The sequence below is a fragment of the Octopus bimaculoides genome, chromosome 1 (assembly GCF_046866305.1).
Source record: "Octopus bimaculoides isolate indiv1 chromosome 1, ASM4686630v1, whole genome shotgun sequence".
Taxonomy (NCBI): domain Eukaryota; kingdom Metazoa; phylum Mollusca; class Cephalopoda; order Octopoda; family Octopodidae; genus Octopus; species Octopus bimaculoides.
This window is the reverse complement of record NC_142928.1, coordinates 195,977,121-195,991,686: the sequence shown is the minus strand read 5'-3', so window position 1 is coordinate 195,991,686 and position 14,566 is coordinate 195,977,121. Positions and strand designations below refer to the sequence as shown.

The 14,566-nt window shown below is 39.7% G+C and overlaps 1 protein-coding gene across 4 annotated transcripts in view; it reads right to left on the bottom strand.

Annotated features, from left to right (window-relative positions):
- The window catches only part of LOC106869897 (lysosomal-trafficking regulator), a 204,809-nt gene that overhangs the window by 38,612 nt on the left and 151,631 nt on the right, over positions 1-14,566 (bottom strand). For all 4 annotated transcript variants that reach the window (XM_089365207.1, XM_089365198.1, XM_089365192.1 and 1 more), the window contains 9 exons: positions 13,915-14,142; positions 11,894-12,175; positions 10,085-10,283; positions 7,566-7,679; positions 6,223-6,747; positions 4,905-5,047; positions 3,760-3,929; positions 2,234-2,363; positions 599-699 (listed from right to left, as the gene is read on the bottom strand). In XM_089365207.1, coding sequence (XP_089221333.1) covers positions 599-699; positions 2,234-2,363; positions 3,760-3,929; positions 4,905-5,047; positions 6,223-6,747; positions 7,566-7,679; positions 10,085-10,283; positions 11,894-12,175; positions 13,915-14,142 — 1,892 coding nt within the window. The remainder of the gene's footprint in view (positions 1-598; positions 700-2,233; positions 2,364-3,759; positions 3,930-4,904; positions 5,048-6,222; positions 6,748-7,565; positions 7,680-10,084; positions 10,284-11,893; positions 12,176-13,914; positions 14,143-14,566) is intronic.

The following is a 14,566-nucleotide window of genomic DNA, read 5'->3' as shown; positions in this document are numbered from 1 at the left end:
TTTCATCCTTTCGGGGTCAATAAATTAAGTACCAGTTGTGTACTGGGGTCAATCTAATCGACTGGCCCCCTCCCCAAAATTTCGGGCCTTGTGCCTAGAGTAGAAAAGAATATTTATCTCCTATATATATATAAAATTTGAAGCCCCTATGAGAGATTCTCTCATGGTAAGTAACACAGTATTGTATGTTCTAATACAACAACCACTTTAAGCGGAAGAAAAATACTACCTTTTGATATTAATAGAGCTTCTGTTGCTATTAATCATATTATATTACACACCTATCCAACCCACATTCAACAAAACCAATGCTATCAAGTTTCCTATTATTATTATTATGACAATTCCGCCACAGTTGACTTTGCCTTTCATCCTTTCAGGGCCGATAAAATAAGTACCAGTTGACCACTGGGGTTGATCTAATTCAATCATTCCCTCCCCCAAAACCACTGCCCTTGTGAAAAAATTTGAAACCATTATTATTATTATGACAATTCACTACCACCACTACCACTACAGTTCATCGTTCTGGCAACACTTGCAACACTGAAATAACACCTCAACACCACCACCACCACCACCCACTCTGATAACTTACCTGTTGTAAAACTGGTTCATCTTGGCCAAAAAATTACAGAGGGTTTCAGTGAGTCCCGAGTCCATCAAAGCTGCACAAATCACAGAATTACATTCAAACATCTGCAATAAAGAAATTGGATATAAATTACAAACTGACCACTGGCTGGAGAGAGAGAGAGAGAGAGAGAGAGATAGAGAGAGAGAGAGAGATAAAGAGAGAGAGAGAGATAAAGAGAGAGAGAGATAAAGAGAGAGAGAGAGAGAGAGAGAGAACATATAGAAATGTCACCTAGGTCATAAAACTGCAACCTAAGTCATCATCATCATCATCATCATCATCATTTTACGTCCATTATCCATGCTGGCATGGGTTGGACAGTTTGACCAGGGTTGGCAAGCTGGAAGCTGCACCACACTCCAGTTTGTTTTGACATGGTTTTCTACAGCTGGATGCCCTTCCTAACGCCAACCACTCTGAGAGTATAATGGGTGCTTTTATGTGCCACCAGCACGGGTGCCATTTGCATGACACCAGTATCTGCCGCAACTGAAATTTTACTCAGCTTGATGGGTTTTCTTCTCAAGCATGACATCACAATAATTTTACATATATTCTCCCCCCCCCTTACACTGCACAAAGTGTTGCCAAAAAACCTCTTCTCATTCCTTTCGCTTTGACGCATGGTAGTTATATTAATAAATGTTGTTTGGTGGCAGATAACAGTATCTTCTTGTAACTAATGTTTTACTACTATTTTGGGGTCTTTCTTTCAGTTACCATCATGGTTTGGATCAAAGCATTTGGTACATTCGTTGCAAAACGTTTGCCAGCCTGTAAAACAAGGAAAACATTTTGGCTGTACCCTGTGCTTCTCAATCCATGGCAAGAAACAGGAACCACTTCACCACATTGTACTATATTAAACCTTTTATGATGTAACAAAAGAAATACCAATGCCAATGCATTTACTTGGTTATAAACCAATATATTTATTTGTAGGAGTTTGGATATATTTCCTCCATTATTTTAAAATAGTTTCCTTTTCAAGGGTCTTTGTCTTGCAAGCTATTTGGCACCCCCACCCCCTGGTGCCATGTTAAAAGCACCTGTGCTAGCGTCATGTAACAGCACCCATGCTGGTGCCACATTGAAAGCACTGGTACTGGCGCCATGAAAAAAGCATCCATTACTCTCTGTAAAGTGGTTGTATTAGGAAGGGCACCCGACGATAGAAACCAAGCCAAAACAGATAATTGGATCCTGGTGCAACTCTCTGGCCTGCCAGTTCCTGTCAAACCATCCAACTCATGGAGTAAAGATTGCTTGCCAACATGGCAGTCCTGGTTTAGGACGAATGTTGCTGTAATTTAACCCCAGGAGACACATTAGTCCTAAACCAGGACTGCCATGTTATGTTGGCAAACAATCTTTACTCCAAAGTACTGTTGCTGAAATATCTCTCGTTCTGAGATTTAAAAATAGTAATTTTTTAATCATCCAACCCATGCCAGCATGGTAAACAGATGTAAAATGATGATGATGATGATGATGATGGTTAAAAAAAATCGATCCCCTGACAGAATTCTCTTCTGTCATGGGATTATGGAGGACAAGGATAGGGTTTAACTGTTTGTGTGTTAAAATATGTCTTACCTGATGAAGAATGATTAAAAAAGAAGAGGCTAAGGCAAAGTCCTCAGAAGATTTCTCCAGAAGAGACAGAAGCAGTGGAGCTGATGAGAGTTGTACTTGGTTCACATGGGGCAGTTGGCTGAAGTCAAAGCTGGCAGAACAACAACAACAAGAACATGTAGAAAATAGTGTTGAAATGTAACTGAGCAATATACATAGACATACATACATACATACATATATATATACACACATACAGTGTACATTTAAACACATAAGAAATATGTCCATAAAAGGACATCTAACCTGCTAGAAGAAGCAGTCAAACTCCAAACCACAATTAGGGATAATTTGGAAAGGGAATGAAAATGGGCATTTTTTGTATTTGCTGCCGATAAGAAAACCGCACATGCACGGTAGATATGCACGAGGCATGTTCTATGTATTGCCTTGTGTTTATACGTTAATCTTGGCTTTCCTGCTGATGATAGCTGGCCTAGCAAATTATTTTAATTTGCTAAAAATAGCTTGAAACCATGGTTCACGAAATATATGGTAAATGTTTTTATTTTTCATTCCCTTTTTGAAATTATCCCTAATTGTGGTTTGGAGTTTGGCTGCTCCTTCTAGCGGGTTAGATGTCCTATTATGGACATCTCTCTTGTGTGTTTAAATGTACACTGTATGTATTTATATGAATAATATATAGTCTATTGACTAGTTTTCTTTTTCTCGCTAGATCACTGGTAGCAAATAGAATTTCTAAATTTTTTGCTACTCTAAGATTTATTAATATATATATATATATATATATATATATATATATATATATATATATATAAACATAATTAAGGGATCAGCAAATATTTGCTTCACCATATACCGAAGTTCAGAAATAGCAGCTAAAAAAGCTGAGAACTAGCTGACCGAGGTGGATTCGGTTATGCTTTCAGATCTGTGTCGGTGTGGAATGTTACTCGTTCATGCTTGCACAGTTTGCTAGCATAGTCGAATTTACTGCTGGAATACAGTATTGATGAAGGAAATTGAGTATCACTCATAATCCAGGAACGCGTCTACTGTTAACCGTCGGAATGGTTAGTTTTCATTGTTTTTTTCTTCTTGTTTTTGCCTTTGTGAGTTACAAGTGATGCTATCTGTGGGATTCTCAGCTTTTTTAGCTGCTATTTCTGAACTTCGGTATATGGTGAAGCAAATATTTGCTGATCCCTTAATTATGTTTATAAATATATATGAACTTTTAAATAAGTTCACCACCAATAATGGTGCTTACATACCGATGGGCTTGGTAAAAATTATTAATTGTTGATTTATTAATGAATTAATAAATTGATAATCCTTTACCCTTTTTAATTTATATATATATATATATATATATATATATATATATATATATATATATCAATAGTTTGTGATTTAAATCTCCACTAGTCAGAATTTTCCTTTACACACAGAGTCTTACTTCTGCCAGAATTAAAAGTAGAAACAACCTGACTAAAGAGAATCAGAAGAGAGAGAGGACTTACCCTTCGTCCATAGTGAATTGCTTGGCAAGCATTATTGAGAAAGCCATCTCTACCAGAGTTTTCTCTGACTGGTAATGGTAAAGTTGAGTTGCTAGCAGATGGAAACCATTTAGCTTAAGGAAGACTTCAACATGGTTGTTGCGGCATCGTTGGAGGTAGATATCAAGGAGCTGCAGAAAGAGACAACAATAACAACAACAGCAATGATAACAGTAACAACAACAACAACAAAGAGCTCTCTAAAATGTCACTTAGCCTGCTAGAAATAGCAGTCAAATTTCCCTCATATCACACCCCTTACCATCTTAACCCTTTCTTTACTGTATTCCTGTTGATATACGTTGCCTTTATTTTCAATTTATTTTGAAAGTAATGAAGAATTTGGTAAAATAACTTTGCCATTATTAACCTGAAGTTTGGAACACGAGTTAATGGGAAATTTTGATGGAACAAGATTTTAATTTAGATGGTTTTAGAACAGGAAATTTGTGTTACAGAATCAAGCAGGTTAGTGCCAAAAGGGTCAAAACAGGAAGGACACAATGAGAATAAGCAGTCCTTGAAAAATGACCTCTATTGGACTGATGGATGCATTTTGAACTCTTTAGTTCTCTTCAGCACCAGATACCAAAGAGAGGTAACTCTGGTCTGAAAGCAAAGCTTCCTTTATATGAAATCAGTGAATATTAGTGACTGGTAAAGGCAGCAAGCTGGCAGAATTGTTAGCATGCTGAACAAAATGCTTAGTGGCATCTGAGTTCAAATTGTGCCAAGGTCACCTTTGTTTTTCATCCTTTTGAGGTCAATAAAATAAGTACCAGTTACGTACTTATACACTGAGAAAATTGCTGGCATTGTGTAAAAATTTGAAACCAATATCAGCAACTGATGGCACATATTGGTTAAGAAGCATATGAGGCACATGTACAACAATCTTTTTTCAGTTTCTCTTTACCAAATTCACTGACAAGACTTTGGTCAGTCTGGAGCTATAGTAGAAGACATGTGCCAAGGTGACACAATAGGACTGAACTCAAGCCCTTATGATTGGGAAGCAAGCTTCTCAGCCATACAGCCACGTCTGGGCAGGTGATAGAAAAGTATTTCATTTAAAAGATGATGTGGATGAAAAAACCTTGACTTACCCGAATGACGAGGGCTCTAATCTCTGCAGAACTGTTGTGTGCCAGAACAATGAGGACTCTTGCATTAATAACATTAAAGAGAAGCTTGTCTAATTGGGTTTCATCAAAGACAATTAATGTCGAACACATTAGTTCTAGTAAACCTGGAAATATAAGAAAAATTGGTAGTTTAAGAAGTAATGGTTCAATGAACACCATAACACTACTACAGCAACCATGCCACCACCACCACCACACCTATAGCATTCACAACCTCTCCACTATAGCTACTACCACATCCCTACAGCCACCACCATTACAGCTACAACACTACCCCACTATTACTACTACAGCCATTACATCCACACCACCACACTACCTCTATAGCACAGTCACACCCAATATATATACCGCATCTTCTTACGTTCCTCATGACTCACTCAGACAGTCATGTGATGGGAGTGAGAAGATATGGTATGTGTATCCAGAGCCAATCAGCATTGAGGATTTTTTAAAGACTACATTACATCATCATCATCATCATCATCATCATCATCACTTAATGTTCATTTTCCATGCGAGCATGGGTTGGACGGTTTGACAGGGGCCAGCAAGGCCAGAGGTCACACCAGGTTCCTTTGTCTGCTTTGGCAGAGTGTACTGGGTGTTTTTTTTACGTGGCACCAGCACCAGTGCTGTGGTCTTAAAAGAAGACACATGAGGAAATGTAGATCATTTCATTGATCATTTCATTGATTAGCACAGAAGCCAGACAACTGCTCTGGCAATGATCATGCTCGGACGGTGCTATTAGTGCTCCACTGGCACAGGTGCCAGTCATCGAATATGGTTCAATCACAATTTCGATTTCAATTTCACTTGCCCCAACAGGTCTTCGCAAGCCGAGTTTAGTGTCCAATGAAGGAAAGATTGGCATGGGTGCCAGTAAGGAATAAGTGCTGGTGAATTTTTGGGAGCAAGGAAGTTTTGAAGGACGTAGTGGTCCTGACAGCTTACAATTGACACAGTTTATTTCAAGCTTCGCCAGTTCCAAGTGTGAAAAACGTTTCTGAAAATCAAGTCAAGGGTATGGCACTGTTTTTTTTTTTTTGTTTTGGATTTTATAGGCATGTACATGAATGGTAGAGATACTGAATTTTTAAAAAATGGCCAAAGTTGTTGGAAAGATGGTGTATAATTTTGTAGGTTTCTACAAAGCCAACAGGTAGATGCCAAAACTTTAGTGTGTCAATGCTCAGATAAGCTATAAAATTAAAATGTCGCATCTTAAGAACACAAAACAGATAAAAATAAAAAAAAAAGAAAGAAAGGGCCATACCAGCACAGAGGACTACAAGACCTTTCTCTGTAGTCTCATGATCTTCACTTTCATACACATCATCATCATCATCATCATCATCATCAGAATCCAAAGAACTACCAATATCACAGCTTGTAGGGGACATAGATTCAGACAGAGAATAAAGGGGACGACGACAGTGACTGCTACTGTTGTCTTGGTCGATTGAACTCAGTTTTTGAGACAGGTTGCCATCAACAGCACTGGCAGCAGACTTTCCGGAACTGCAGGCAGAATTATCGTTAAAATCGTTGCTGTCTGCTTCGTTGAAACTGTTATCTGTTCCACAAGAATCTGGTGTTTTCTCGCTTTGCGAGTGAATCTTCGAAGAAAGCTTTTTACCATCTTGAAACTGTTCGGCATAATTCTGTTTATCCTTTTGTGTCTTCCATCCTCTTAATTCATTATTGCTTGGATATGAAGCTGAACGAGGTCGGTTCATCCCGATCTGTCGATCATACACAGGCTTGCTAGATGATACAAAAGACACCGTCCGGAAGAGGCCTAGAAAGAAACAAAACATCACCATCATAAAAAACAATACCACAATAGTCATTTCAGTGAGAAATACAACTTATGGCAATTATTGCTTCTATATGGTCACCTGACCTACTAGAAACAGCAGCCAAATCTCCTTTAAGTCTTTTGATACCAACCTGCCTGAAACTGCCTCTGGCTCTGTAGAACAAATGTCTTGTTTTTATAAGTTCTCAATTAAAATCTTCTACCAAACCTTAGTCACAATTTATGTTCCTAACACTAGCTGAATGATAACTCAGTTATTTTACTAAATTCTTTGTTATATTTAAAATGAATTGAAAGAAACACAAAACATCTCAACAGAAATATGGGGACAAAAGGCTAACAAATGATTAATTTAACCTTTTTCATACTGACCCGACTGAAACCACTTCTGGCTCTGTAGTACAAAAGTCTTGTTTTCATAAGTTTTGAATTAAAAATCTTCCACCAAACCTTAGTCGCAATTTATGTTCCTAACACTAGTTTAATGATAACTAAGTTATTTTACTAAATTCTTTGTTATATTTAAAATTAATTGAAAGAAACACAGAACATTTCAACAGAAATATGGTGACAAAAGAGGTCAAACCATGTTGTACTATCTTAAAGGAAGGATACAGACAATTGAATGCCTCAATGTGGGTGTTCAAATTATTAAAAATAGCAGCCAAATATCCCTTGAATCATACTTTACCATCTAATATAAAAATGAATGAATGAAGAACACATTGGATAATATTGTCCAAGATAGACAGTGCCTGAAAATAAAAGAGAATGGATACAGTTTGGGAATGCCTTACCTTTTCTGGTTCCTTCAGTTACATTGTCATAATCACCAAGGCTGGCCAGTCTCACTTGATCAATTGTGCGATTCTTCCTGCTGATTCTCCTAGCAATGGGAGTGCCAGGTACACCTGAGAGACAAACAGACAGACAGATAACAACGGTGCAAAGAGAAATACAATCATATTTCCCTACTACAGTCACAATTCTCACACTCCAACCACCCTAACACTACAAACTCATCACAACACTAAAGTCAACACCACCAACACCACTGCCATGGTATTACTTCCACCATTATGGCAGTGGTACCACTCAAAACTTACAGCGGTACAACACAACGATGCAGTGGTATCATACAGCCCTGCACTAGCACCATACAGTATCGCTGTAGTACAAGACGGGTGCAGTGGTGCCACAGAAGAGTTCAACCAGATCACACAGTACCACAGTGGCACCACACAATACTGGAGTGATACCAAGCAACACTTCAGTGGTACTACACCTGCCCCCCCCCCCCCCCATCCCCACAGTTAGCAACTGAACTCAGTAGTGTACAAATTAACGATTTAAAATAACAACCGAGATTACCCAGGGATGCTCTCTACAGGAGAAATAAATTGATGTAATGAGACAGAAATATAATTAAAACTGATTGATTTGGTTTCTTGTCTCGTTACATCCTTTACTTTTTTTTTTAGCTTTTTCTTGTTTTGGTCATTAGACTGTGGTCATGCTGGAGCACTGCCTTAAAGAATTTTTAGTGAAACAAATCAACCCTGATACGTATTATTTGTTTTATCAGTCTCTTAAGCTGCTGAAACAATAAGCTAAGGGGAGATAAACAAACTAACACCAGCTGTCAAGCAGTGGTGGGGGGGTCACACACAAACACACACACACATGTATACACAATAGGCTTCTTTCAGTTTCTGTCTACCAAATCCACTTACAAGGCTTTGGCTGGCCCAAGGCTATAATCAGAAGACACTTGCCCAAGGCGTCACACACTGGGATCGAACCCAGAACCATGTGGTTGGAAAGCAAACCACTTCCTATGTAGCCACACCTGTGTCCACATGTGAAATTATAATTAATTAAAATTGTTTGACATTTTAACGATGATGTTTAGCTCATTAATTTAGCAGTGACTTCACTATTTGCGGATCCTCTATAGCATTTCTTGACCAGCTAGAAATAGCAGCCAAATCACCTTAAACACAAGAATTATGGTATTAGGTAATGTAATCCTAGATACTCCTAAATGGATAGAGGGTCATGGCTGGAACGTCTTTGAACATAAGTCTGCTTGGGGCCAGCCTGGGGCTAAACAACAGCAAAAACTAACAACTTATAAATTTTGCATAAATTGTTTCTACAAGTTGTTTCCCCTCTTGTGTGGTACCCTTTTACAGTTAGATGGACTGAGCAATTTGACAGCTAACTATTTCAGCTGAGGACACAATACATCATCCCACTCATTTAATGTCCCTGTCCCATGGTGGCATGGGTTGGGCTGTCTACGTTGGCATGGTTACCACAGCTGGAAGCCCTTCCTAATGCCAGCTATTTTATAGAGGGCGCTGGATGCTTTCTTCATGCCATCAGCATTAGTGAGGCCACCATACAGCTGGCAAGAGTAGGAACCCCAAGAGGGGTGCCTTTATGCTGGGAGATGAAGGGTTAAAGTATGAGAGATGGGGCCGGAGCAGGACAAGTTTCTTGCTGTGGACAGGTCGCGTGGCTACTCACATTTTAGAAGAGAGGGTGAAGGGATGATGGGGGAGGGAAGGGCTTAAAACTAGAAACATTGAAGCATCTGTGTGGACCTTTAAGGTGCAAGGTGAACAGAAGTGAATGGGGAAGGACGAAGAGGTGAGCTGGTGGGTGGAAGTTTGACCCACCAAACTCTCGCATTATTTACATTATTTAAATTATTTACACTTACAGATATTTGTCCTCATCTTGTTTGTTGTTAACACAACGTTTCGGCTGATATACCCTCCAGCCTTCATCAGGTGTCTTGGGGAAATTTCAAACCTGGGTTCTCATTCTTAAGGTATTTTTCAATGTTGTTGTTATTATTATTATTATTATTATTATTATTATTATTCAGGTCACTGCCTGGAATTGAACTCGGAATCTTGGGGTTAGTAGCCTGCGCTCTTATCCACTATAGCATTGCACCAAACTCTCAATTTGCAGTAAAGTAGCCACTTAATGAAACAAGCCAAGAATGAATGAATGAATTAATTAATTAATTAAAATTACAGTGGTAGTAAGTATATAAGATAATTAGCTTAATTAAAAATTCTACCAAAGACATATAACTTAATTTGGATAACAGATAGACTGCTGCAGATGGAAGTATGTCTGACATGTGACAACACAGTTATGACTACAGAGGTTTACTAAGACCCCCGAACACAACCAATGAAGCCCATGGCATTCCATAATTGTGAACTAGATGTAAAACACACTGAAGAGAAGAAAGCCCTAAGAAGATGAGAGAAGTTATATAAAACGTAGAACTTACCCCACCAGCAACTGAAATAGAAGCCGGATCTTGCATAATTTATGTAGGTATCAGCAGCAGGGTGCATCAACAATAGAAAATCACAGACAGCTACTATCAGGTGAGAGTCTGGGGGAGAACCAACCATTTTCTGAATGATTGCGACAATGGAACTGCTGATTGTTGCCGATGGCACTGGTTCATGTTCTCGTACTAATTCCTGTGAACAAATAGACAATGAAATGAAATGTAAAAGATGTCGTAACAAACACTGGTAGAAATGTAGGAAAATAGCCAATGGTGGTTACCTTCACAATCACACATCCTAATGCTATCTGTTAATATCATCGTAATCATCATCATCATCACTGATTAACGTCCACTTTCCATGCTGGCATGGGTTGGACGGTTTGACTGAGGACTGGCAAGTCAGGAGGCTGTACCAGACTCTAATCTGATCTGGCAAGGTTTCTACAGCTGGATGCCCTTCCTAACACCAACCACTTCGAGAGTATAGTGGATGCTTTCTACATGCCACTGGCATGAGGGCCAGTCAGGTGGCACTCGCATCAACCAAACTCAAATGGTGCTTTTCATGTGCCACTGGCATGGGAGCCAGTGAAGTGATACTGGCATTGACCACACTCAAATGGTGGCTTTTATGTGCCACTAGCACTGGCATCAGGCATGCTCAAATGGTGCATTTTACATGCCACCAGTATGGGTACCAGTCAGGCAGCACTGGCATCAGCCACAACAATGATTTCTCTTGACTCAACAGGTCTTCTCAAGCACAGCATTTTGCCCGACAATTCCAATCATGGGCATTAACTATTTAATGTTAGTTTTGGACCCATTATCATCATCATCATTTAACATCCATTTTCCATGCTGGTATGGGTTGGTTTCTGTAACTATATGTCCTTCCTAACATCAACCACTTTACAATGGTGTACTGGGTGCTTTTTATGTGGCACCAGCATGAGTGCTTTATACATGGCACCAGCATGGAACTATATTCGTGACGATACTTGTGAAAATAAACTGAACTGAAAAGCATATAGCTATGAAGTGAAGACATTGCTCACATTACATAACCAGAAATGGCAAACAAACTGCACTGTTATCATCATTATCGTTCTAACATCTACTCTTCCAATGCTTGCATGGTTAAAAAATCAATAGATTGAGAAGAACTCTCTGTTGGAAGGAAATGATTTTTGGTGTTTTGAGAGTAGACAGAGAATAAGATGAGATAAGAATAAAGATGGGATAATTGAAGAAGTTAATGTGAGGTGGATGGCGTGGAACTGTGAGATGAAGACGATGTGAACAGAAGAAACAGGTTGTAATGGAAGATGATGGTAAAGTGACAAGATATGAAGAGATGTATAAGACAGGTAATAACTGGTATATATGTGGTGTTGGTTTTACTAGGTGTAAAAGGGATATAAGTTGGTGGTAGAAAAAATGCAAGAATTGATGGGTGGGGGTGATGAAGGGGGACCTGTGATGATAGAGATCCAGACAAAATGGTTGAGGCTGAATCTCAAACAAATTGAAGGAGGAACATACTAAAGAGAGACACACAGACAGACAGAGAATATACTGCAAACCTGTAAAATTCAGAATAGAATTTGGAAAAATGGACATTAATCCTTTTGATGAAGATAATGACAAGACACACAGACACACAACCATACAGACATGCATTATATTATTTGAAATAGTTGTCTGTCTGTTTGTCTCTCTCTCTCTGTCATAAACACACAAGCTCATACGTTTGCATGCACATACACACACACACACCTGAAAGAAGTTTCTACTCACCTGATACATAAGAAAAACTCGTTGTACAAAGTTTCCAGCTTGATATTGTTTAATGTTGAACATTTGATGTGGATGGTCATCTCTGACCAAACATTCAAGGGCTTTGAAGAGTAATTCCATCACAGATGATGGACCTCTGGTCCAAATTCTCCACCTCAGCAGAAGATTCTCAATAACAGACATATTCTGGACAATGGCCAACGTTTGCTCTTTTATGATGTAAGTGTTTAACTGAGAATCGAATCTCATCACGGATTCTGTGGTAGCAGCATCCAGTAGCACCTACATTGAACAATTAGAAGATGTACAAGTTGAAATTATCATCATCATCATTTACTATTTCATGACCATTTTTCCCTGCAGGTTTGGGTTGGACAAAACGACAGGATCCAATGGGTTGGAGGATCACATAGTACTCCAAGGTCTGCTTTGACATGATTTCTATGGCTGGATGGAATTTGTAACACTTTATACTGTATTGAGTACTTCTTTTGCAGCATCAGCACCAGTGAGATCAAGTAAATCACCAGCCAAGACTCCTTGAAAGAGTCAGGCTTGTAGAACTGAGAGAGATGGCTTTATGTCGGGTGTTGAGAGCACTAGCATAGCTGGCAGGAATACGGGCAGTCCACCCCGGATGGCACTTTTAAAGGGGCAGCACTCGTCATCCTGTTGCAGGCAATATGTGTCTTTGGTGGGGTCCGAGGGCGGAAGGGCCACTCCAGGCACGGCACATACTCTAGCTACGCTAGTAGTTGAGAGACTAAAGTGTGATAGAGGGACAAGCACAGGTGTTTGGTGTTAAGGGGGATACATATCTACCCCAGCTGGAAAGGGAGAAATGATGGTAGCAACGAGATGTCAGCAGGTGCCATCAAGGTACAAGAAGGGGAATATAAATAAATAAATATATATATTTATTTTATTCTTCTATATGTTTCAGTCATTTGACTGGGGCCATGCTGGAGCACTGCCTTTAGTTGAACAATTGACTCCCAGAACTTATTCTTTGTAAGCCTGGTACTTATTCTATTGGTTTCTTTTGCCGAGCCGCTATGTTACGGGGATGTAAACACACCAACATTGGTTATCAAGCGATGGTGGTGGTAGTGGTGGCGGTGGGGGACAGACAGAAAGACACACACACACACATATATATATATATATATACAATAGGCTTCTTTCAGTTTCTGTCTACCAAATCCACTCACAAGGCTTTGGTCAGCCCGAGGCTATAGTAGAAGACACTTGACACTTGCCCAAAGTGCCACATAATGGGACTGAACCGGAAACCATGTGGTTGGGAAGCAAGCTGCTTACCACACACCCATGCCTATATATATATTCAGGTCTGCTGAAAGGGGTTACTTACTTAAGCCCTTCGATCCCTGTGGAGCATAATCCATCAACAACTTTCTCCACTGTCCTTTCTGCTTCTTTCCAGCTGAATCCAGGCTTTTACAGTTCTGCCCCACAACCCTTGCCTCCCACTTAGAGAAGCCCCTCATCTCCCAGGCCTTGCTGGCTTTGAATTGTCTAGGTAGGGGATATTGGCCCTATACAAAACTCTGGGAAGAAGTGGTCCATATTGGTCTGGGCCCCTAATCTTTGACTTGTCCAGCATGGGCGACCCCTACTAGAGACCTGCACTCCAATGGCATAGCTCTCCAGGTCACTGAGGCATGACATCCATCAAATCACAACAGGGACTGGATCTTGTGGCAGTCATAAAGACTAACCTGGGGCTAAAAAACCCACAACAAGATTATGCAACCACCCAACCTGCTAGAAATGGCAGCCAAATTTCCTTTATATCACTTCCTATGATCTTAAAGAGAGGGAGGTTACACTAGATATCGTGGTACCAGATAGACAGTGTCTGATCCGAAGGACATGATGGTCACTACTGGAATGTATTTGATCAAAGCCTGCTCATTGAGGCCTAACCAAGGGTTAAATAAGCACCACTTTTACCAGAAGAACTAATTAACAAATTAATTAAAACCCATTAAGCTAATTACCTTTAAAATACGGAAAGAAATTAAACTTCTTGAAGTTTCCAAGACTCTGGAAATCATACGATCTCCTTGAGATTCCATATACTGCAAACACATTGACGGGACTTGTTTGATCATTTGGAACAGAAGGTTGAGGGCCGACGCCTGCAGTTTTTCCATGTTTTGCCGCATCTGTAACAAGTTCAATCCCTGATCACTGTCTTCTGAAGGGAGTCGGCACTTTTCAAATACCTGTAATTATATAAAATAAAGCCACAGTGGTAGTACATATACAGTGGTGGTGGTGGTGGTGGTGGTGGTGGTAGTAGTAGTAGTGTGGTGGTAGTGGTGATTGGTGGCAAGGGTGGTAGGCAAGGCAATTGTGATGGGGATGATGGTGGTGATGGTAATAGTACTTATGGAGGTGTTTGAAAGTGCCATGATAACGGTAAGAGTAGTATAGGAGATAGAGTGCAGCAGAAAAACCTCCCATATTTTACACTGCCATTGTTTTGATGCCAGTGAGGTTGAATGGCAGGTAATGGTGTCTTCATGTAGCTGATGTCTTACCGTTTATTTTTCAGTCACCATCATGGTTTGAACTAGGGCACACCAAGTGTTTGCTGTTAAAAACGTTTGTTAACCTGTAAAATGTGGGAGGTTTTTGCTGCCTATT